Raw genomic sequence first — 24,623 nt, 5'->3', positions numbered from 1 at the left:
CCCACGCAGGTGTGGCCCGCAAACAAACGGAACCACCTGAGCACCGAACGACCCGTTCCTCCATGGGCGTGTCTTGTGCGCATGCGTGGCTCCGTATTAAAACCCTTTCAAGGGTGGTGGGTGTCCAAGCGAGCTGCAGGGGGCATTCTCGGCCTCTATCGCAGAGACCTTCGCTCTCTCTCCCAGACACGCACCACTACGCGGCTCCTCTCGCCAGACTCGCAGGCCGAGTCGCGTCGCCATACGGAACATCCAACTCTCGACGGAGGGGGGAGGAGAGAGAGAGAGGGTGGTAGAGAGAGGATCTCTGAGACTTGGGAGAGGGAACGAGAAAGAGACGAGCGGTGGCGTCTCGCGGTGGTAAAGCTATCAGATCTCTCGCGCAAAAACTCAACCGGTCTCGAGGCAGACCGGACGTTTACTGGTGGTCGGAAAGGGCAGCAGCGCGTGAAGCGTTGGATTTATTTAAAAAAAAAAAAAAAAAAAAAAGCCCCACGAGAAGGACGGATGGTCGCGCGGACGGGCGGCGCGCTCTGAAGTTGGACACACTATCCGAGGGAAGACGGAGCAGACGCGGCGGCAGCAGCTTTTTTTAACCATTCTCCCCACCTCTACCTCCCGACCCCCCCGTGAAGGCAGCGGCGGCGGCGCCAGGAGACCGTGTCCGCGCTCCATGACCATGAAGCTGCCTCGTCTACTGGCGCTCGCGGCGCTGCTTGCGCACGCAGCCACGGTAAGCACGAGCGTCTTTGTTACCGGTGAGCTCTTGGGCAAACAGGGCCAAGGGTATTTGTGACCGCGGCGTGCGGGACGTGTATGCGGTACCGTAGCTGTGACACTCCGCGGTGGCTTTAGGGAATTCTTTACTCGACCCACTTATCGACCCTTAGTTCCCCGACCATGACTCCCAGTGGGGGGCTGGCGACTCCTGTGCACCCCCTTCATCTCCTTTAAACACACGCGCGCACGCGGGCGCGCACTGGAGCCTTTTGTGTCTAGTCTCAGGTTTATTGTGGCCCCTCTCTCCCCAAGACAGGGATTTATGTGCGTGAATTGACAAGTGTCGGTAATTAGCGGGTTATCTCTAATTGAGCTTAATTACCGGTCTTTGTACTGTGAATCGGTATGTGGTTTCCGCGACCCGGCTCGCATCCTGCCGTCAATTTGATAGGACACCACTAATGCTGCGGTTTTAATCACTTTATCGCGCTGCGGGACGTGCGTGCACGTGTATTAAAGGAAGGGGGGGTGGTCTCCAACCTGTGAGATGCGCGACTTATTTCATTCCCAGAGGTCTCGCAGCAAGGATGCCAGTCTAGTGAGGGCATCCCCCTGTTATAACCGCCGTGCGTGTGTCTGCGTGTGGATGTGTGGCAAAAAGTGGGTGGGGTAAAAGAGGGGAAGTTAACGGCGATGCGGTGCGGGACTGCTCGGATAGATGGGATGATGTCATCGCGGCGAAGGGAGAAGCTGGTTTGGAATGCTCGACCACCTCCCTCCCCTCATCTCTCGCACCTCACACGCACATGCACACATACGCACGCTGGCACGCACCGAAGCCTCTGTCTCCACACACCTCCGCTCCGGAAGCATCCGCGCCGAGCTTCACGCGCCCCCTTATAAACACGCCCACATCTTCCGATGAATCCAGATTTGTCCTGTTAGGAGGAGGAAGCTGATTGAATCATTGATAGGGAAGGAAACGCGCACCAAAAATAGTCAAAATGGAGATGGATTCAAGCAAAGCCAAAGCTTGGCCTACATCCTGTAGAAACTTTGTTCTAAATTTGCACTTTTAGTTACCGAAAGTGCTCTGAGTATGGGCTGGTATGGAGCATTCTAGGATGCTGCTTTCACGGGGAAGAAAGATGGTTTTCTCTGTAAGTGTTCCTCTCATCCTCCCAGAATCATGCTCAGACCTGCAGATAAATGTATAAATGGACTTCAGCGTCAGGATACACATCATTAACACATCAGCACACAAAATGCACTAAAAGTCTCAATTCCCCTGCAATTATGGAAAGGAAGTGGCAGGGTTATTATGCTGTCAGAACCAGTTGACCCTTGGTCACGCTCACTGCTTGAGTCCTACAGCCTGGAGACTCTTTATCTGTTATGCCTTGCCGAGTTCAGCCTCGAGTTCAGTCGCGTTTCTATTGTAAACTTCATTTGGCCGCCTGTGGCCACAAGAGTTTTGACATTAGTTTTCAGCACCTCGCGCAGACACACTGAGTCGGTGATAAAGGTCGTTCAGAGATCCTTCACCTGCATCTCATCAGTGCACAGATAGTGACGTGTATATATTTGTGTGTGTGCGCACGTGTACACACGCCTAAATATACACCCTGTCATGGATGGACGAACCAAGAAGTAACACACGGACACACACAGGGAGCTGAATAATTGCAAGGCTCACCTCAAACAACCCAGGCCCACACAGCCCCCGTGCAGTCTCATGACTTTGCTGACCAGATCTTTCTTTAAATGTCATCTGGCCTGAAACCAACTGGCTCTTCTTTGTGAGTAGGATCCCTGTTTCTGTTGCCGGAGTTCTGACATAATATCCGGGTTACTATATTTTACACAGGAGACCAATTTTCCCACAGACATCTGTTGTGTCCCACAGATTGCCAGCATGTGTGTGTGTGTGCATCCGTCATCCGTTCATGAGAGCGCTCGCTGTCCATCTGCCTGTGTGTGGGCTCAAAAATAGGGATTCGTCACTGCCAAAATCTTGCTCTCACCAGGCACGGGCCTTCGCAACGCACGTGTGTGTGGAGGAAAGGCGTTGTGTTCTTGAGGGTCACGTTTAACTCCTCAAATGAATCGGGGTTTTGTACCTCGGATCGCTGACAAAGCCCCTCACAGTGAGGAGAAAAAGAGTAGGGGCAAGAATTTGTTTAAAAAAATAGGTCCAAAGCAGACGGATTGAGGGAGAGTGTGAAATGTGAGAGGTGGTTTGACGCAGACAGTGGGTCTCTGTCATACACACACACACTCGGAGTCAAAGAACACTTCTGATTTCAGATTAGTGCGTGAAACGGTGGGTGGGGGTAGGGGGGTCACCTTGCAGTGCATGGAGGAATTGAAACACACCCACAACTACAGAAGGCCGGCGCCTGGATTTGAGCACACGCAGCGGGAGAGAATAATAAGCACCTTCAATGAGAAAAACACCCCCACCCACCACCACCACCACCTCATCTCCCCCCTTTGGCTGTTTGTTTGTGTGCTAGATGTGCACTGGTGCCGCTCGCTCATATCAGAAAGCAATTTCTTATCACATGGGAGGGATGGGTTTGGCAGATGTGCCACATTTGACTAAAATGACTTTTACTGTCTCATGGAACGAGTTGCAGATTCGATTCTGCTTCTCTGGGATGGAATTTCCCCTTTTGCCATAAGAGGGCTAACAACTGAGAGAAACATGTCAACACAAAGTCTGCTGGTTTGTGGTCCGTTGGAAAGAATTGTTAGGCTCTCAATACAAAACTGGCTATTTACTAATGCCGAAAACACAATGTCACATTTATGTCTAGAAAATTGCCTTTGGCTACAAGTGTAGATGCATTCTAATCCAAGGAATTGATCCAAATGGAAGAGCGCAGTATGGGAGTGTTTGTTCTTAACTCCACCATGCATCTCTCACCAATATTGGAATAGAACAAAAACAACGAAGCAAGTTTGCTTGGTATTGCTTTTTAGTCTTTTCTGGGTATAGATGAGAAACAAATTTCCTCTTTCATCAAAAAACAGCCATTTATCTTTTGTAAAATAGATATCTTTTTGGCTGTCGATGGACATCAATGGATCCCTTGCAAAAACTAGTGATAGCAGTTGTTTAGTTGCATTACTCTGGAAGGGAATCTAGATATTTATGCACTGTGGTGTCCAGGCGTCACGTTTTTACTATATTTGTGTTGATCACTTCCTCTTTCGTGTCTAAACGAGCAGTAAAATGCTAGGAATCATTAACAGTTTATATCACGCGACGCCCTTCCTGAAACCCAGGGCCAAGCGGCCATGCTGTTACTTTTTGAGCATCTCTGAGTCACTTTTAGAAGCGTGTTCTTCAGCTGGCAGCTGCCAAAAAGGTTGTGAAAGAGGCAGCTTCACCTGCAGAATGCGGCCGCCTCACCCAGCCATCGGGAAGAATGCAGCCGTAGCCTGAAGTCCTTCAGCTGCAATGTTCCTCATCGAGGCCAACCACAGACACGCAAGCGTCGGCTTGTTTGCCTGCATGCTCGGATGTGCATTAACACTGAATTCCTGATTATACATGGAGGCCACACAGCCACAGACTTTGGTTATTAAGCAGCTATGGTGGTGTTCATCTGTGTTGTTTCAGAGCGAGAAGGAGAAAGCTCGAGGTGGTTTAGGTAGGTCAAAATGGGCTGGAAACACAGCATCTGTACATAAGCACAGTCAGTAATTGGGCAGCACTGCACAGACATACGTACATAGTCCCAAGGGAGGTTAGATGAATATCGAGAAGAAAAGGAGGAGTGGAAAAAGGGGAAGCACACAAACCACAGCGTAATGAGATAGAGGGATGGAGCGAGTAAAATGGACAGCGTTGGAAGAAAAGTGCAAAAATAAGGCAAAGAGAAGCAGGAACAGGGAAACTTAGCAGGGGAGGAAGGATGGAAAAAAGGATGGACCCCTGAAGCACGTAGAGGACTGAAGGCCGTGCAGGGGACAAAAGCAGGATGTGAGGAGGGGGTTAAAAAGGAGACCTGGATTAAGGGGAGACGTGCTGACGGGGTGGAGGGAGGCAAGAAGGATGCAGGCTGTGTCGGTCGGGATGGAGGGAGCAACTGAGAGAGGACCAGAGTGGGGGTGGGGGAGGGAGGCATGCACTGCTCATTCCCAGGAGACCGCGCTCTACCTGCTCTCCCCGGCCGTCGCCATGACAACTAGCATGGCTGCTGCTGTCACAGCTTTATCGCCCTGCTCTCCATGACTTCCTTCCCCCTTCTTTTCTGCGACGTTCTCTCTGTTCTTTTTCTCATTATTTGGTAGATTTTTGCTGCTCGTTTGTGTTCTGCATTTTATTATCTTTCCATGTCTTTATACCCTTTTTTTTCCAGGGTTCTTTTCGCCCATCTGTCCCATCAAGGGAGTGCATTCAAGTTAGAGCGCGCGCGTGTGTGTGTGTGTCCACTTTCATGTGCTTATGGGTTCTAAATTAGAGAGAGCAGATTTAGCAGCAGCCCCCAAACCCACCAAAAATCTTTTTTTTTTTTGCCACATGAATTTGCACGTGCATGAACATGCACATGAAATGGCTCTCATCATTCGCCAGCATATGTATGTATATATATATCTGTCTAGTACATCTCTTTTTCCCCATCTCATTTCCGTAGTGATGGGGTAATTGGGTTAATGAGGGGCTGAAAGCATAGGATGGGCGGGGCCACACAGAACTGAAACTCAATATGGTCCAATGGGATGGTTGGAATGTATATTTCCTGGCAGGAGCTGATAAGAGTGTCTCAGCGTGGCCGTGATAAGTCGCCAGCCCCACCCATCCCTGGCCTTGATCTGACCCCACACTTCACTGCCTCCATCCCTGGGCAGTTTGGTTTGTCTGCTGTTGGTTTGCTTGATTCACATTGTTTCCTTACAAGTTGTGGGGCCCGGTTACCAGGATTTTCAGCATCATTTATTCTGCTGCCTTTTTATTTTATTGTCTGCGCTATCGGATCCAGTATCTTGTTCCTTTCACCTTACACCAGAGGAGGAGGGTGTCGCACAACAACCAGCCTCCAATTGATTATGCTGTCAACGGAGCCCTTATTCAGACACATTTATTTTATAATGGGATCACGGTATCAGTTGTCGCTCCTTCCTCTATGCTAGTTTACTCATTATGATATCGTTTAGGCTGGATTAAGATTTGTACAAGTGTGCCGGAGCCTCTTATGTTTAAAACTGATATACATTTTTCCCAGGAACACAAATCAACACAAATGGCAGAATTAAAAATGTCCCAGCCATGCTGTGATCTCCATGTGTCGTCACTTTAAAGCTTTGATCAAATGGTCAACAAAGACTTCAGAAACGCCTCTTGCCTGTTGGAAAATTGTGGACTTTTTTGCTGAAAATCTCTCTTGTCAGAATCGCTTTCGCTCTCTGGGAGAACAAATTTAGGCGAGGGTTGCTTTTACACCTCACAACGTGGTCGCTCTGAGCTGTGGCGGGGAGTGTTGGTAGATAAAGACACAGTGGGATTGAGAGTGATCATCTATAGAAGACCCGAGGCTAAAGAGCTACAGATCAAGTATTTTAAGTGCACATTTTGGATGGCTTGATGTGCAGTGATGCAGTGAGTTACACATATTTTGCTTCTCCCAGGCCAACGCCCGAAGCACAAATTGCCAACGTTTACCGTAGATGATGCATGTACATGACTGGACTCCTCCGTTCCCTTGTCATCCGGTTCCCGCTCGTTCCGCTTCTTCTGGTCTTTGATCTGCCGGCGTGACTGGTTTCTGTTTTCAACTGACTTTCATGGAAGTGCTTCGTCTGATAAGACAGATCTTATCGCGTCGGCTTTTACGCATTTTTCTTGAATTTATGAGACACATGTTTCATCACAGCAGGCTGTGTTTTTAACACTGAGTTCATTTTCAGTAACATTGAGTCAGGATTTCATTAAAATTCACATCGTGAGAGGGATCTGATTATCCAAACGCCAATCTGTGCCCTGTGTCTTTGCTTAATGGCTCCTCGTGCAGTTCCTTCCAAGTCCACGTTTCAAGATCTGGGCCTTCATGCTTCAAAACAGGTTTGAGGGGTCAGAGACTTCCTGCTGTGCAAAGACAGGGTTTTATATCGTTGTGTGTTTTTGCACGACCCTGTTTACATGTGAAACAGTGGCACGGGAGGCGACGGAGGTGCACACTACTGTGTGCAGCGGGCACGTGACTGTAAGTGTGTGTTTGAATTATTTAGCCCAGCGTCCCGACAGAGGAGTGAACCAGGTCAGAAGCTCATTGCTGCAATGTTTTTCTTCACTTCAACCACACATCTCTACATCCACCCGTTGTGCTCTGATGTTCCGGAGCTCCTCCGATAGTCTGTCTGTCTTAATAAACAGGAAGTTAGTAACAAAAGGCTCCCCACATGTTACGGATGTCCTCTCAATTATGGGCAGGCTAAGAAAAGAAAAACATCAATCCAATTAAATACAGACGTTGAAGCCCCCCTTCTGTGTGTGTGTGTGTGTGTGTGCGCGCGCGTGTTCTTTCACATGCTACATAGTGAGGACCAGAATACAAATTTAATCTGTAGGGCCATTTTAGGGAAGCATGTTGGCAGGTCTTCACAACTTCAAAGAACTGTTTGAGGGTTAAGACTCGGTTTTACGCTCCAGGTTAGAACTGGGTTTGGGTTAGAGAGGGGTATGGAGAGGCATCTAATTGGGATGGTTAGGGTTAGGTTAGGGACTAAACCTATGAAAGCCCTTCACAGAGAGAGAAGTTCAATCGTTGGACAATTAAACCTTTGAACCCTTAAAGCACACTTTTCAAAGGCGTTTGTTTCTGCAAGAGCCACTGATGCTAATGAGTTCTGTGTGGGTGTGTTGATGGGGTGGGTGTATTGATATTACTCTGTGGTTGCAGCGCTGCTTTCTCCCTTCCTTCAGGCCTTATAAACACCCACATACCACTACGCAACACGCACGCTCGCGCGCACATACAGGTTTGTGGCAGCAGGAGGTTCATTCTTAATCTTTCATTCCAACAGTTGTGGATTAGCCCTAATCTTTACAAACAGAGGCCCAGGTCTGAAAGACTGACTGACAATGACTGTGTGCGTGTCTGTGTGTGTGAGCATCCTTGAAGGTGTCCCCGCATCAGATGTGTGACATGATAATTGTTCCCCTCGTTGTGATCATTTGAACAGCTGAGACACGTAATGACAGGTTACTGAATCTGGAAGCAGGAAAAAACACGTATTATCACAATAATGCCTTATGTAATGTTATTTTTTTAGATGTATTTAATTACAGTCCATGTGTAGGTTATTTGCTTCCACTTTAGTACTCATATAATATCCTGTGACCAAAGGAAAGCCCGATAATGTAATCTTTCCAAGTCCAATTTTTGGATTTCTTTCTGGAATTCAGGCACCGGTTTGTGATTGTTTGTTTCTCATTTTGGTACCTTTGTTCTCCAGAAGGCTGCACCATACCTTGAAAATTAAAAACAGCTGGTCCAAGATGAATGTGCCGTGTCATGGCTGAATGTGAGTTAAACACGCTGCAGTTCTTGTGGACACATTCCTCAAACAATGAACAAAGGAGAAAGGTGGCTAAGTAATTAGATATTGTATGGAGAGGAGAGGGGGGATTTGAAGGGAATGAAAGGGGGAATGAGGTCAGAGGCAATCACAGACCAAAGTGATATTAAAACAGGGGTGGCGGCTGTAGCGCCACCAGAGGAGGAGGAAGCGGATTGGGAGATGAGAATTCTGCAACTTCAATAAGGAGGGCAAAAAGGGGGGAAGTAGACAGAAAAAAATGTGTTAATATATAAAAACTAGCTAAAGGAAATGCGGCTCATTGCCTGAGATGGACGGGAAGGGATCGGCTTTGGGAGGAGTGAGCCCATGAAAGAGCAGAGGAGGAAGAATGAAAAGAGAAAATGAAAAGGGAGATGATGGGCTGGACGGGTGATCTGGCAGCGGCGGAGCCTGGTGGTTAGCACGGAGTTCTGTAAAGAGCTTAGAGCAGCTGAGGCGGATTGAATGGAGGGAACAACCTGGACGGGATTACACTGAGACAGAGGGACGAGGACGGTTGTAGAGCAAGATGCTATCGCAGTCCCAGTATGATCTACGCTATCAGGATATTAACCACCAGTACCTGGACTCGTTGCAGTTTCCCCCAAATCAAAGCGGATTGCGTTGGTTTTACGTCTTTCCCTTGAAGGGCGATGTCGTGTAAATGCGGAAAAAACTGTCCGCTAAAAGCCTTTGAGCAATATGTGAGAAGTTTTTCGAGATTCACGTGTTTCCATTACCAGTTTTTTATTGCGCTATTTAGGTTTTGCTCATTTCTAAGGGGAATGGAAACCCAGCTATTGATCGTTAAGCCAAATACTCTGGAGATAAACTATGAGCCAAACATCCCTCTCCAAACACCACCGTCTCATATATTAATCACAGCAGTCGGGGGACGAATCTGCCCTTATCGAGAGAACGGACGGAATAGACGTTTACACCTGAGACATCCTCTAAATATGAGGTGAAGATAACCGTGTACTCATGTGATGTTCCGTTAACAGTGACCCTTTATTACTGACGTGTGTGTGAGGGGACACACCCTGGGGTCGGGAGATATCGTCGGTTATCATCTAATTATTACAGCCACGTCAAATGATTTACCCACGAGATGTTTGTCGGAAGAAAATCTGAACGAATCAACCCCCCCGCAGTCATCTGACATTCATTTATCGCAGCTTACCAGTGTCATGTGACTTATTACATAGATCTGTCAGCTGATATTGCGATCATATACACACATCACGCAGTTTCAACCTGCGCAATTAGCACGTCTCGTCAAATATATCAAATCTGGCAGCCGGGAGTCGCTTGGCCTTCAGGCTGGGAACGGCAGCCAGTTGGCCGACGCCGTTGAGCCGAAGAAGAGAGAAGAAGCCACGAGAGAGTAGCAAGGCCGGCGACTCGCAACGGCCCTGCGGCGGTGCATTTCTTTACCTTGACTGTGCTTCTGAGAGTCAAAAAAAGGGGCATGGCATGATAATGAGTACACACACACACACACACACACACACACACACACACACACACACACACACACACAAGCAGGCAAAGGTGCATTTTTCCATTTCAGATTGAATTACTAAGACCTGATTGGATTTTTCTCCTCTGCATCAGAGACAAAAAGGCTCATTCTCCGCCCCTCCCACCAGCCCTTTCTTTCCTTCCTTCTGTTTCCATCCATCATCCACTCCTTGATTTCTGTTTCCTCTCCACATCTCCGTACGCTGATGTGTCGCCTCCTGGTCATTCGTTCCTCGGGGTCTGCGCGGCCGCATGACGAGCATTAGCCTGATTACAGGAGTGGTAATTATACACAGACACAGCAGACAACTTGTGATTCACATCAGCGGAAATGTGATTTCCATCATCGTCTCTGATATTTTGGAGTTTTTATTGCTCGTCTGTTCGGGGTTTTATTTCCCGACCTGAAAAGATTGCATTGATTAGCATGTCGGAGCCTATGCTGAGTGCCCCTCTCTCTCGCTCTCTGCAGCACAAAGGCATCACGGTCCGCGGGGCACTTGCTCTCACACGCACCCGCATTTCTGAGCCCTTCAGAAAAGTTCCTTAGAAACACGAGAAAAGTTCCAGCCACAGGCGCCACGCCCTCCCACCGGCCTTGCTGAATCGGGCCCATTGAGCCAGGCTGTAATCACACACACGAGCGTGCACAAATCCGCATTCAGCCCCGCTTCTTCTCCTCTGTCTCCGTCACTTCATGGAAGCAATCGCTATAAAAACCAAACATTGACCCGTCAGCCAACCAGCAGCTTTCACCATTTCCCCAACCGAACGTCGACGCACCCACCAACACGCACGGGCACTCCCAGCACGCCACAGACAAACCGTCGAACACACAGCCTCCCCGGTAAACTCGCAGATACACGGTGGCGTATTGTGTAGTGTGGGAGCCGCAGTCGTGAAGGAATCTCAAGACGTTTCTGGCAGCAGGACAGTCTCCCTCACACACACACACACACATGCTCACTCAGGGATGCATGTTTCATAAGGTCATGTATAATAGAGGAGAATTTCTTGCAGTGGGGCCTTGTGTCTGTGTGTTTGTCTGTGTGTTTGAGTGTGCAGAGCTGGCTTTGAAATGTGGTCTTAATCCTGTTGGATTGTCAGATTAATGTAACAGCTGGGCCCTACATACGTGTCTACACATTTGGGTATCTGTAAACCCCCCCTCCCGTCATACTCTCATTTATATTCTACCAGCAGAGGAATTAATCTATGCATTAGTGTTTCTTTGTGTGTGTGTGTGTGTGTGTGTGCGTAGGGGGGGTCACAGCTCCTTTACTCAGTTGCAGATCAGCTGATGTGTCAGAGCAGGGTCACATGACCCGCGCTGTTTCCGTGACCATCAGCTGCTCCTTTTTTCCTCCTTTTTACATACTGACACTTTTTAAACACTTTCTCTCCCTCTGACCGTCCAACTCGAGTGTTTCCTGTAGAATCTTCGTCATCGCCCACTCATTGATGCTTGGGAAGATGTTAGAAATTATCGAGTAAATAGTTCATTTGGTCAACTATAGCATGCACGATACTTTAAATATGGACTCCGGCTTAACGTATGGTTTAGTGTCTGTACATTTAACCTAACTGCGTACTGGTCTGGTAGAAAGTTGAAATGAGAACGCGACTCTATCACAGTTCTAAACTGCAGAAAACGATGTCATCTTTTGAATGTCGGCCGCAGCGGCGTTAGCGCTATAACATGATTTACCTCAGCGTCTCCGTTTAAAGCTACGCGCTGACCTCAAGGAGTGGGAGAGCGTCTGCAGGCAGCCTTCATTTGATGGGGATTAATGTCCCGGCTAACAACAAAGCCAGTGTTAGCAGTCCACTGATATGAATTCACCCTGCGCGCTGATGCCTTAAATGGATTTGGATCTGTTTTTCGCAACCGATAAGATAGATGTTAAAAGAAGTTCTGCATGAAAATGGACTCAGACGTGAACTGGATGCTCCATCCTCGCCCGTGTATCTCTAATGTCCCCATAACCCTTCGATTATTTACACAAATCCATCACTCAGATTAGATTTGCCCTTGTAGCATAATGGAGAAACATAATATTGGTGGTTTTTTTCCAGCTGCCTCAGATGGCTTTAGGTTCCAGACGAGCAGGAACAACACGGTGAAACCATCCTCCCACAGGTTCTGTACGCGAGGTGCGTGGCTGTGGTCCGGACCAGCCTTCAGCAGCGTATCGCTCATCTGCTGGCTGCTCTTCACAAGCATGTTTGCAGCTTTTTGCTCGGCGGTTCACATTCATCAGCCACAGAGTGCGCTCGGGTGTGAAAAAACCAAAACAAACAAGCAAAAACTATAAAAAATGCAGCGCACAAACACATTCTGGGCTCTCTCGGTACTAGATTCCATATGAGAGAATTTATACACGCATGTCCACATACATATCTGTTTTATAACTTGTAAATTGTATATAATTAGAAAGAATCCCAATTGTGCTAAGTGAGTGTAGCTGAGACTGTTTAATCTCCCAAAAGCACCAAGTCATGACGGCCCCTGACCTTCTGCTGCAGCTGCTAAAGCTGCAATCCCCTGACACAAAATGATAATTTCTCTCTAAAATTGGGGATTTTACTCAACTAACGCCTCCAAAGAAGGCCCAGTGTGATGGGGGGGGGCATTCTTTGCATATATTAAAGACGGTAAATGTGAGCGGCGCTTTGAGGCTCATAGTGATGGCTTTTATGAACCCTTTGTTGTGTCACAAATGTTGCCATGGAGTTTATTTAGAATATTCCTAGTACATTTGGCTTCAGATTTAACGTTTGTGTTATTGTTATTGGACCCTCAGGAACAGTTTCTCATTAGTGAGTTTCACCAGTAGATTTAATAAAACAACAGCCTTTTTAAAAAAATCAATTTTCTTATGTTTATTTCACGCGTCACCAACAAGGTAAACATTCCTTTCAATGCAGCCTTTTCCTCAGAAGGAGATTAAAATGGTTGCGACCTAGTGAGGCCATTCTCCAGTCCGGTGTCCTTCCCCGGCAGACTGAGGCAGGATCTCAATGACCCCCTTGGCTGCAGCGTTCGGATCTTGTAAAGTTCACACGAGCCGACCTGACATCACCGCAATAAGATACTGTCTGGAGGTCTGAGGTGTCGGTCAGCGTGTGAGCAGCGGGAGCGCTTTCTGTGCTAATCTCAGCTGAAGGTGGCAGGTGTCTGGAGCAGGCTGTCACCTGGTAACCTACTCACACACAAGCGCGCGCCTGGCCTGCGCACGAGCTGGCCGCTGCCCTCCTTCTTCTGTCCCCGCATCTGATTCTTAGCAACTGGGCTGGCTGCCATCAAACCTGGTAAGAGGAGGATGAGTGAGGCGAGATGAGATGAGTGGAGTTAGAAGTCGCTGCTCTGCAGACAAAGACGGGCGTGGGACCCTTTCTATGCTGCCAGTGTGCGATGAGTGGGAGGCCGTGTGCCGAGTGCGCTGACCCTTTCCAGCCGGCGCTATCAACCGTCTGCTCCTGTCATCGTCCAACTGTGTGCCCAACTCTTATCACTCCGGGTCAGGATCTTTGGGCGCTGGGGATGAGGCTCTTCACCTGCAGTGAAGGGGAGAGACAAATGTGGTCAATAACAGCCTATTTACCTCATTTTGAGTTTGATCATGGCTGTCAGGTTGAATTGAAGCTCCCGACTGACGCCGTCGTCTGTCTGTCTGCAGGTCCGCACACGGCCAATCTGAAATAAAAGCCATTCATTACAGCAATAATATATAATAAAGTTGAGGGAGCGGCTTTGCGCACAAAAAGCCTTGGAAGAAATTTGACTCACTATTTGTCTTTGAGTTCAGGGTCAGACGCTGTTTTCTTCTCTCCACTAAAATCATCGAGCCTCTATCTTTCTGTCGTTTAGTCTGCGTTCTGTAATTGGTTTATTTTAGAATATACATACACCCCTTGAGGTCAGAAAGTGTATTCTGTCTATTTTTTTGTCTCCCTCCACCATGTAGGCAGTGGAAGGAGCGCCAGAGGAGTGGGACTCACAGATGGCGCCCGACACAGTGTTCAAATTATTCTTCACAGTTTGAGAACATTCGCTCTGATAATATCTTCCATATTAAAGAGCACAATTAACAGTTTTTTTTGTTCCCCGAGCAGAGCAACATTGCGCGTGCGTGTGGTTGTGGGTGCATGCTCGTGCGTGCGCTGCAGCCTCTCGGGTTACTGAGGAATCTATTTGAAGTCAACCACAATGAAGCTTTCTATCCAGCCTAAAGGCAAATTTTCAAACTCAAGAAGCCAGAAAATCAACCCCCCAAAATATATTTCCACCATTTAACCTTTAATATGTTGTGTGTACGTGTGTGTGTGTGAGAGAGTGGTGTTTCGGTGTGTTTGTATCTGCTTCGGGCTCCTATCATTATATCTGACTTGCTGTATCTTGATCTTTTCCCTCTCCCACTAACGCTGCTACATGAATGTCATTTATAGTCATGCATCGATTTTACCCCAGTTTAAAAATTGGAATTCAACAGATTTGCTGTGAAACTGCAGTCTTACAGCTCTCTGTCATGCACACACGTTTGTCATGTAACTGTAAATGGAAGTGATTGGCAATACTGCTTCATAACAGCGTCTCCCTGAGTACCAAATGTTGCAGCACTCATTCACTTTGTCAGGACTTGAACTTTCTGGTACACGCACACTGTTTCTTTGTCTGCCTCATTTATTTTGCTCTCCAGTTTTATGTTTCCTCCTTCTCTTATAACCCAAGTATATATAATTGCATATTCCACGCTCCCAGACTGCCTCAAAAGGTCTCCAACTGGCACTCTGTTTCTTGCAATAGCACCGCTTCACAGACTGCCAAAAACCAGGATTGCATTGGGTTTGTTGTGTTACAGTTTCCTTTTATAAGAAACGGGAGTGAAATGCAGCGGCGGAAGGGAAATGGAGGGCAACATAAAGCTGATTTTGGCCCTGGGACATGCATGCGGTGGAGTGAAGCTCATTGCGTCACTTTGCGGTTAGCTAGCTTTGTGGCACAGGCAGAAATCACAGCTGTTTATAGCTTCTGAACCAGGCAAAATGCAGAGCTGGCCATATTTGACTCCGCCAAAATCACATAAAAACACACACCCACAACAGTTCTGTAGGTCTGAAGGGCATTCGGGAGCCCGTGTACACAGACGCCACAAGCCAAACTGGTGATTACAGCCTTTCAGATGGTCTTACTCACTTGTAATTACATACAGTGACGCACCGCTTGCCACCATACACTCAGTTCACACTTATAATATGGGCCCCAAAAATGAAACATTTGCAGGCACAGCAGGTCTGGGATAAACATAGATGATGCCGTTTTAAACACATACTGCCAGAAAAACTGGAAATGGACAGGGAGAAGACCAGCCTCTGCGGAGGATCTGTGTCCTGGAAGCTGCTGCGTGTACAGGGGGAAGTCTCCCTGAGACCCTGGTGCCGCCCTAGGGTGGGGTATGTGTTTAGTTAACTATGTATACATGTGTGGGGGGTTTTTGAGCCGCGCCAAATTTGGGGGACCTGCTCTGAGATAAGAAATGGAGTTTAAGATGAAAGGAAAATGGGGCGAGGACATTGTTACACTGGCACAGAGCGTGTGAAGAGGGGGTGGTGGGTAAAGGTACGCGCGAAAGGAGGGGGCAGATGGAAATGAGGGCTTGAGGAGCGGGGTGTTTTGATGTTGTTTATTTGCCGTTGCATAACAGCGTCACTCATGGAGTTCGTTTGTGTGTGTGTCTGCTAGTGTCTCACTGGGAGACAGGAATGTCTGTGAAAGCAGGAGTTTGCCCTTAGCAACGGTCTTCATTGTAAAACACAGAATATAGCCCAGAAACACACACATTTGGGTGCACCCAAAGCCTCATCCTTCCTCTGTGTGAGGCCTCCAGCCTCGGCACCATCTGTGTGTTGAGGCCGTGAACTACTTGACGACGGGTTTGTGTCCGGGAGAGTACGTATAGCGTTTCAGCTCCCCCTCATGCTGAGTTGTGATGGACCGAGATGCTAGGGTTTCTAGATTCCATTATGCTTTTATTGGCTTTTAAAGGCATCGGGTTTCCTCTGTCTGGAGCCGGGGAGGGGCCTTAACTGTTTGTGCGTGTGTGTGTGCACAATTAGTAGAACAGCAGGGCCGCAAAGGACCTTAGGATGGGCTTAAGATTGCAGAGGAGATAAGGTAGTTTTGGGTACAGCTTCAGCAGCGGACTGTTCTTAGCCGTTTGTTTCTGGCAACACCACAGTGGTCTATTTAGCACATTCTGAGCTGTCTTTGGTTTCAGGCAGTGGCTTTGTTTCCTAAATAGACAGAAGAAGAAGTAGTGTGCTTGCCAGATTTTACTCCCGTTGTTGTCTCTAATCAATACTGCTAGACGAACGGTTGATGATTTGGGCCCGAGCTGTGTCAACTGCTGTCAGCCCACAGAAAAACTCCCAACTGAACCAAACCTACAATTCTGTTGTGTTTCCAGCCATGGGAGGCGAATGGTTTCACTGGAAACACTCTGAAAATCCATCGTGCCCGACCTCGTCAGCAGCAAACTGCTCATAACATAATCAAAGTCAAATCAATCCCTCGGGAGCTGTTGAGTCCAGAAACAAAGAGTTTCAGATGAACTCTACCAGCTTTCCAGAAATCAAGCGTTGAAGGTATTCGTAGTCAGCCATTGTCTGTATGTCAGGACTAGGATGGCCCCCTTTGATGGTTGAGCCCTTGAGTGTGAGGTTAAACATCACAGGGACGTGGCATTGAGGTTGAGAGCGCCGAGATGAATGAAGAGAGGAGGGCTTAGCCTCAAAGCGGCGGACGCTGATGTCATTCGCTTCAGAGGTTTAACCCCCACGCAACTAATCTCCAAGCTGACCCCGACAGAGGTCACCGGGCAAGATCACGCGTTTCCATTCGCAGGGGGCGTAGGAATCGTCTGGAAGTGAGTGATGGGCTGCAGCGAAATGTTGCCCGAGAGACACTTAGTCCCCACGATGCAGCTGTAAAACTCTAATACACAGATTATCAGCAAGATGTCTGAATTGCACACGCAGATCTCTGAACGCCATCTATTTTCTTACCCCGGTCAATGAGAAATAAAGGTATTAAACTCAAGGATTTTACGAGCATTGAATTGAACAGTGATTCTGCCATGAGCGAGAGGATGCTGTGCAGTTGACTGATGAATAATAAATAGATTTTTAATCACAGGAACACTTTCTTCCCCTTGTTTCCATGTATTTTGGCCAGTAACTCAGACTACGTTACTCATGAAACTGAGACGTCAGCTTAGGCTGAATGAAAACCCATTTGCTGATTCTCTGCCAAAAAAAATCCCAGCTTTAGATCGACTCATTTTCAAGGCTCCTCCTCAGACTCGGGTGGACAGATGTTCCCCCGCCCACCCTAATGTGTGTGTGTTTGTAATCTGACAACATGATGCCTCCTCTGTTGAGGGAATATCATCCCTGGTGGTTAACGCTCATCTCGGTGTCTTTCAGGGACAGACTTGGTCTGTTGACGACGAAGGCTCTACGAGAGACGACTTCTATGACGACGAGGACCTCTACTCGGGCTCCGGCTCTGGCTGTAAGTGTGTGGCGGTCGGCGCGGAGGTTACGCACGCATGCCCTGATTCTTTTAAATGCGACAGCTGCTGGATTTCAATCTCTTGACCCCCAAGACCCCCTCCACCTTATCCTCCCCCCTGTCCTCGAGATATGGCTGCTTTGTTCACCAGAAAGGCCGTGCACACGCTGGCCCACATCACAGACGCACACATTAACCCCCAGGCTTTTTTTTCTCTCCGAAAGCGAAAAAAAAAAAAAAAAAAACGCGTTAAACTAACACCACAAGCTGCAAACAGGTCTCGATTCCCGCAGATCTTATTTGCTCTAATCAGATTACAGCACACACAGATTAGGCGATTGCACGCGCGGCACCTCTCCGCAATGGCCGGTCTGCGTTTGAGGGAACAGTGTGTTTGCGTCTGTAAGAATTACCTACTTAACGTAATTCGCACGGCTGTAATTCAGGCTGATTTCCTCATCTGGCTGTCGAAGCTCAAGGTCTCCACATTGAGTGTGACTCACGGAGGGGCGCCCTGGTGGAGTGCGCACTCAAAATAAATTACAATTCCGAGCAGGGGACGGCGGCTGGGGCACCCCCTGTTGTTGCGACGGCACCCCGGCACACTGCTGTATCTCAGCCCGTTGATACGGAGCCGCCTGATGCCAAAGGAGCAGGGCAGACGTGGATTTTGCGCCCGCTGCCGCCGTAACTGAATTTATTCTGTCCACGCTACGATTGCCTCTCCAGCGCCTCCGCCCGTACTCGTGGCTGTAATTTCAATCTGTTCCTCTCTCAGCCGAGCAAGATTCAGCAGAAAGAAAATGAAAATGAAAGGTGAAACAACAAAACAATGTTCTCTTCTCATTACCTGCCCGGGTATGTGTGGGTTCCAGAGTGGCTCCGACCTGTCAGTCAATAGACAAGGGACCTTTGGGGGGATGGGGGGGGCATGTGTGTATGTGTGGGGGGGTACCAGGTACCAGCACATTGTCAGTGGATCCTTCAAACCTGTGAGGATTAGAGACTCTGTCCGGTCCACAGTTGTATTGCATCTCACAAATGCTCAATTGGATTGGGACCTGGGGAGTTTTGGGGGGCAAGTCAAAGCCTTTGTTAGGGTTTTTCAGTTCATGAATAGTATTTATAGTGTGTCGAAGTGCATTATCCTGCTGTGGAGGATTGCTGTTGCATTGCTTTGAGGAAAAGAAGTGCTTCTGCGTCAATTCCATCCCATACCTGCAACATGGCAGAGTTTCAGGCTGCAGCTGCAGTGATGGGTCCATCCATTAGATGCAGGTTTCCTCTCGCCTCTCTTCACTTCCTGCTACTTCTGGGCGTGATTGTTCTAATACGTCTGCAGATATGGACATTTGTATGACGGAGATAGCGGCAAACATTGATCGGGTGTCACCCGATGCTGGGAGTGAATGAAGGGCGGCAAATATACACCAGAGTAAAAGTATAATTCACCACCAGCCGGGGGGCTGCACATCTCATTTCATATTTAAACTTTTAAAGCCGTCATTAAAACAAAGGCAAATTTTGGTCTCGTTTTTTTTAAACCTTCTGTCTCATCCTCCTGCCGAGCTCATCGTTTATTGTAATTTCCCCTCATTTACATATTTCTTCTGTTTTTGTATTCAAGTGAACTGATGAAATACGATCTGCATTACCGCTGTGGCTAACGAGCTTTGTTGACATCAAAATCTTTAAATCAAAGCAATTTGACTAAACAAACGTAGCTGTAACACAATCAGCCTTTGGGGCATAAAGACTATGTGATCATGGAGAATGAGCTTGGTGAGAGAGGAGGAGAAAATGAAGGCGGTATTTATAAACCGGGGCTATTGTCAAGCAATCATCGACTTTTTTCTGAATGTTTATCATTTCTCACTGCCAAATAAAAGCGAATGTGCTCAACAACCTTCGGTTGAGTAAAAAACCTCCTTTCCTGTTCAGTTCCAGACGTCAGAATAAAGCCAACATCAGTGGGCGTGGCCTTTGCCACAGAGGAGCCCCTCCTCCTCTCTACCACCCAGGCAACTAGCCCCGCCCCTTCTGCCTCACCTGCCGCTGAACCGAGCCCCAGCCCCGGCGAACCCCTGTTCACCCCCCTGCCCACCGAGGCCGACGGAGAGAGCGGTGTGTTCTGGGAAAGAGACCGAGAGCTGGAGAGAGAGAGGGAGGAGGAGAGAGAGAGGGAGCAAGAAAGGCTAAGAGAACTGGAGAGAGAGAGGGAGGAGGAGAGAGAGCGGGAGCAAGAAAGGCTAAGAGAACTGGAGAGAGAGCGGGAGAGACAGTTGGAGAGAGAGCGGGAGAGGGAACGAGAGAGGGAGAGGGTCCGAGAGCTGGAGAGAGAGAGGGAAAGGGAGAAAGAGCGAGAGAAGGAACGTGAGAGAGAGCGAGAGAGGCAGCGAGAGCTTGAAAGGGAGAGAGAGCTGGAGCGGATCAGAGCGGCGGCCAGAACCACCGCTGCCCCTCCGTCTCCCACCACCGTTGCCGTGGCCACCTCCAACCCCGCATTCAGCACAGCGGAAAGCGCAGCACCCTCTGGTGGCGCGGATGACTCGATCACCAACGAAGAAGAGGACGTCTACCTGTCGACCAAACCCACATCCATCTTCCCGGGATTTGACGTGGAAACCACCACAGAGGAAGAGGAAGAGGCCGCCGCCACAGCTGAGACCACCCCCGGGGCTACGACAGCTGTTCAGACCACCACCACTCAGAGGACCCGCGTCCCTTTCAAGCCCAGGGTTCCCGTGACAACAGGCACCAAGGCAGCGCCGACAGAGAAGACGACCCGTGCGCAGACGCCCGCGTCCACACAGGTGAGTTTGGAGCCTTAGTCTAGTTCTTACAAGTGTTTTTGACCCTTTAAAAGCTCAGAATCCCGCCTCACATTTCCTCCCGCGTTTCAGGAGGCGAACAACGATGTGGGAGCTGCAGGGCCGAGCGGCGATTTTGAGATCCGCGAGGATCGAAGGAACGACCTGGGCCACGGTGTGGCGCCCGGGGAGCCCGACCTGACCGGCAACACGGTGGAAGGAGGAAGTTCTGCTGCACAGCTGCCACAGAAGAACATCCTGGAAAGAAAAGAGGTCTTGATAGGTGCGTCCCTGCTCTTAACGCGGCGTTCCCAAGGTGCCTCTCATGTAGGCCCCTCCCACCTCAGTAGACGCGGTCTTCCTGTTGCCTCCTGTGATCTTTCCCTGCTTATTTGAAACCAGCCTCCCGTGTAGTTCAAATTCATCGCGATAAGAAAACCCACTGCTCTGCCTTTTTGACCCGCAGAACAAGCAATCCCCTTCTCAGAGTTATGCAATCCCTGCTTTCAGTCCCTATTTTAATATTTTCCCTCTCGGCAAATCCAATTTCCTTTCACCCCCCCTCCCCCATTCCCATCCCAAAAGCTACTGTTGTAGTAAAAGCGAGCGGCCGACCTGTCTAATCTCACTGGCTCTCTGTGTCTCCTTCAGCTGTTCTGATTGGCGGACTGCTGGCGGTGGTTTTCGCCGATTTCCTGGTCATTGGTAAAGAGCAGGAGGCAACAGAATTTAGAGTTTAGCCGTAGATGCCAGCAGTGACCGATTTATTGCCGTTTCATGGTTTTGTGTGTGCAGCAAAAGTTAAAACCTTTAAGACAAATGTTAGCGCCTCTTTCCCATAGTAACAATGCTAACTTGCCGGCGTTTGTATGTGGCGATTTAGCCCCGCCCAAAGGTGCATCGCTGGCCATGCTGGTGAATTAGAGCTCGTCCGTACGCGTTCTTTGATGTGCCGCTGTTTAAGCCCCGCCCTCTTCTCCCCGTCTGTCCTCAGCGGTGATCGTCGGAGGAGTGGTGGGCGCCTTGTTCGCTGCCTTCCTCGTGATGCTGCTGGTCTACAGGATGAAGAAAAAGGACGAGGGCAGCTACACGCTGGAGGAGCCCAAACAGGCCACCGTCACCTACCAGAAACCAGACAAGCAGGAGGAGTTTTACGCATAACGCTCCCGTGACAGAGACGCATCACGCCGAGGGAGCGAGAAAGAGCGAGAGCGGGAGACGAGAGAAAGATACTCTGAACCCCGTCCCTCCTCTTCCTCCCTACACTCATCTGCTCGCTTCTCCGTGTCCCTCTCTCCTCTCCCAACACGAGAGCGCCGTTCTCTCTGCGGACCTGCAGACTTTCTTTTCAATAAAAACAAACAAAAAAAAGAGGACAAAAAAGAAAAAAAATCCAAATATATTCAAAAAAAATTACACATACACATAAGATGTTTTTAAAGTAAATGTTGTTATTAATATTCTACAGATTCTCTTGTTCTGTATGTAACGATATAATTATTTTGTAAAAAAAAGAAAAAAAGGAAAACAAAACAAGGCGGCGACGAAAAGGCACAAAAAGGTTCCTCCTCTGTTTTATAGAGCAAACAAAAAGGCCTAAGAGAAAGAGGAGAAAGGTGGAGCTGAAGGAGGCCCAAAAGAATAAAGAGTGGGGGGTTCCAGTCCCCCCCCCCCTTCAAAAACCACACAGGACATTCTGGTTGGCCGCCCAGAGCCCAGGGTCAAAGGTGAGAGGAAAGGTCTCTTCCGTGCCTTCCGTCCTTTCGGTGCTCAAATGCGCATCCAGACAGCCACATAGACACATGGATGCACGTACGCACGCACGCTAGTACACACGGACTGGTTTTCCTGAAGGTGGCTCTGACCTCTGGCTCTGCTCGGCCAACCAGAGAACGGCGAGGAGCCTCGGGAGAACTGCTGCGGAACCCGGGGCTGGTCCGACCCTCCTCAAAGCTGTACAAAGACTAGTTACGGATAGTCGTAATAACCAATAATATATCAATGTTTTTGGGTTGGATGGTGATAATAACAGTACCATGGTAATAATAATAATAGTAATAACACTTCTTGAACAGGATGGTGTGTATTTAGCGGTTTTGAAAAGTGTTTTATGTAAATATCAGCGTATTCTTTCTGGCGTCACTAATCATCTGCATGACCATGAATTTTTATTGCTCACCTACGTCATGACTTCAGACGAGCTGTGCTCCCATCACGCGCACGTTCCACGCCACACACACACACACTGCGACCATAGCGTCCTGCCCCCACCGCCACGCCTCTCATCACTGTGATGGTCATCAGGTCGTTCTATATGTCATTGCTTAGTTACGGCTCGGTTGCCGGCTGGTTTCCACTTTGCTCTGTTGACAGCACAACCGTGCGTCTCATCATTACTTCATCCGATGTCTGCCCTTCGACCCTCCGAGCAGGCACGTTTTGCACGCCTTTCTTTTCACATCAACAACCCGGTTGTGGGTGGGCTTAAAGAAGTGGGCGGGGCTTCGTTTAAACATTATGAATTCATCTTTTATTTCGCAGAAGTTCATGAGAAAACTTTAACTCTGCGCCATGGGAGCCTAACTTGAGCCTGCCGACGAGCTCTCTTTTTGTGCGGTGGGTGGGATTGGGGGTGGGGGTGGGGGGCAAAGAGGTCAGATTTTGGTTTCGGAACAGGAATGTGAGGAGACGGAAGTGCTGTGCTTCTATCTAAGAGATTGTAACAATAACCACACCAGTGCGACTGGGCTAGTAGCTTCTGTAATACTCAGTACTGTAGAACAAAAAAATGCATGGGAGTCAAGAAATATACTAGTCTGGAAGTGTGTGTGAGCCGGACTGCGTGTGTGTGTGAGTGATATCGTATGGTTCAAACATAAGGGGGGTGAATCAAGCCGGAATGTACCGTGGCTGAGTGTGTGTTTACCTTCTCCAGCAGTTCTCACGCTCTTCCACAGACAGGTAACACACCTCCTCCACCCGTGTGTGTGTGTATGTCGCCTGGCCCCTCAGAATATGTTTGCATGCACGCTTCCTGTCCGTATGAGTGTGTGTGTGTGTCTGAGAGCTTCACCTTGGTATTTCACAGCAGACTTGTGTACACTGACCAGCCTGTGTGTGTCTGTGTTTGGTCTGTCCGCTGCTGGTCCCTCGCAGCAGCTTTCACACACACACACACAGTCTTTTCACCCTCTGTCTGTCTGTCTGTCTGTCTGTCTGTCTGTCTGTCTGAGGGCAGTCAGACAGGCTGTGCACCACCTTCTCACAGGCAGGAATGATCTAAGCATGGTACTGTCTTTTCTACAGTGTCAGAAGTGTAAATGTGTTTGTACCCATTTAAGCCTGTGTAGCCAAATAAGTGTGTGTGTGAGTGTGAGTACATGCGTCTGTGCGTGTATAAGAGAGGTTAAATTTGTGTGTGCGTGTGTGTATGAGGCCCGATTGAGGCAATCTTCTACGTTTGCTGTTCCCATTCCTGTTTTTATACATTTGCATTTTTTAAGGCTGAGTTTCTGTCATTGGCTGAGTGTGCGCGGGGGGGCGGACCCCCTGCACCACTGCCCTGTCACTAATCTGCCACTCTGTTCAAAAAAATAAAAACCTGACTGGGTAAATGTCTTGGTTTGGCTGTTTTTCTTTGATCGGTGCTACTGTTCGTTTGAGCACATGCTGTTGTCTCATCGTCAACCTCAGCGACCGCTTAGCTTAGCATATCTTAGCATAGTTTAGGACAATCACTGGGAACACGTTTACATGTTAATGAGCTAAGATGAAACTAACTCAAGTGTTTTATTTAGGAAAATATTACACTCAGAGTCCTTTTCAACCTCCATCCATTCATTCCAAACGCATATATTCCGTTTTCTTGCTAATAGCATCAGCACAGACCTTTCTAAAATGACATCTCAGGCATAACGTGACAACAAAGCACCTGGATGAATAACTCTTTAATAGAGCTGTGAAATGCACAGTCTGCTCAGCTGAACAGTTTAATAAACTAGTGATGCGTCTTTTCATATATTAAAATCGTTTGTGGTGTTAATTTAACAGCTGCTGTGCGTTCATTAATGCAGAGCCCAGACTGTTGTTCACAGCACCCCAAATATTCTGGACATTGTTGGCGGAAAGACAACAACTGTTGAATTATTTCAATTTGCTTCTTTTGTTTCTGTTTTTATAAACCAAGACAAAAACAGTCTTGCACCAGCAGACACCCTGGGCGTTAGTGACGTGTGTATGATAGCGTATATTTAAAAAATCCTCAAGCGGACTTGAAATCTCGCCCTGGTGGTATCACACCCCAGCTTTAGCTTGGCCTTCATACCATTTCTGACCCAGTGACATTATGCTGAACCTTGCATGCTCAGCCTCTGTATATCTATAATCGCAGATCCTTTACAAACTATTTAAATCACACCCTCCAGGGA

The 24,623-nt window shown here is 48.3% G+C and overlaps 1 protein-coding gene across 1 annotated transcript; it reads left to right on the top strand.

Annotated features, from left to right (window-relative positions):
* Positions 1-117: 117 nt before the first annotated feature.
* Positions 118-23,810, top strand: sdc3 (syndecan 3). Its single transcript, XM_057021556.1, has 5 exons — positions 118-733; positions 17,299-17,386; positions 19,328-20,199; positions 20,290-20,479; positions 21,191-23,810. Exons 1-5 carry the CDS (start codon positions 674-676, stop codon positions 21,355-21,357), a joined length of 1,377 nt encoding a protein of 458 aa, XP_056877536.1. The 5' UTR covers positions 118-673; the 3' UTR covers positions 21,358-23,810.
* Positions 23,811-24,623: the final 813 nt, after the last annotated feature.

The sequence above is a fragment of the Takifugu flavidus genome, chromosome 21 (genome assembly GCF_003711565.1).
Source record: "Takifugu flavidus isolate HTHZ2018 chromosome 21, ASM371156v2, whole genome shotgun sequence".
Lineage (NCBI taxonomy): Eukaryota > Metazoa > Chordata > Actinopteri > Tetraodontiformes > Tetraodontidae > Takifugu > Takifugu flavidus.
The sequence above is the reverse complement of the archived record's forward strand: the minus strand, read 5'-3'. Positions and strand labels throughout refer to the sequence as shown.

Bases quoted from the DNA above. Each gene is read 5' to 3' on its own strand.
- sdc3 (XM_057021556.1), top strand. From the start codon at position 674: ATGACCATGAAGCTGCCTCGTCTACTGGCGCTCGCGGCGCTGCTTGCG. The intron at 17,387-19,327 runs GTAAGTGTGTGG...TTTCCTGTTCAG, and splicing joins CTCGGGCTCCGGCTCTGGCT to TTCCAGACGTCAGAATAAAG. The intron at 20,200-20,289 runs GTGAGTTTGGAG...CCCGCGTTTCAG, and splicing joins AGACGCCCGCGTCCACACAG to GAGGCGAACAACGATGTGGG.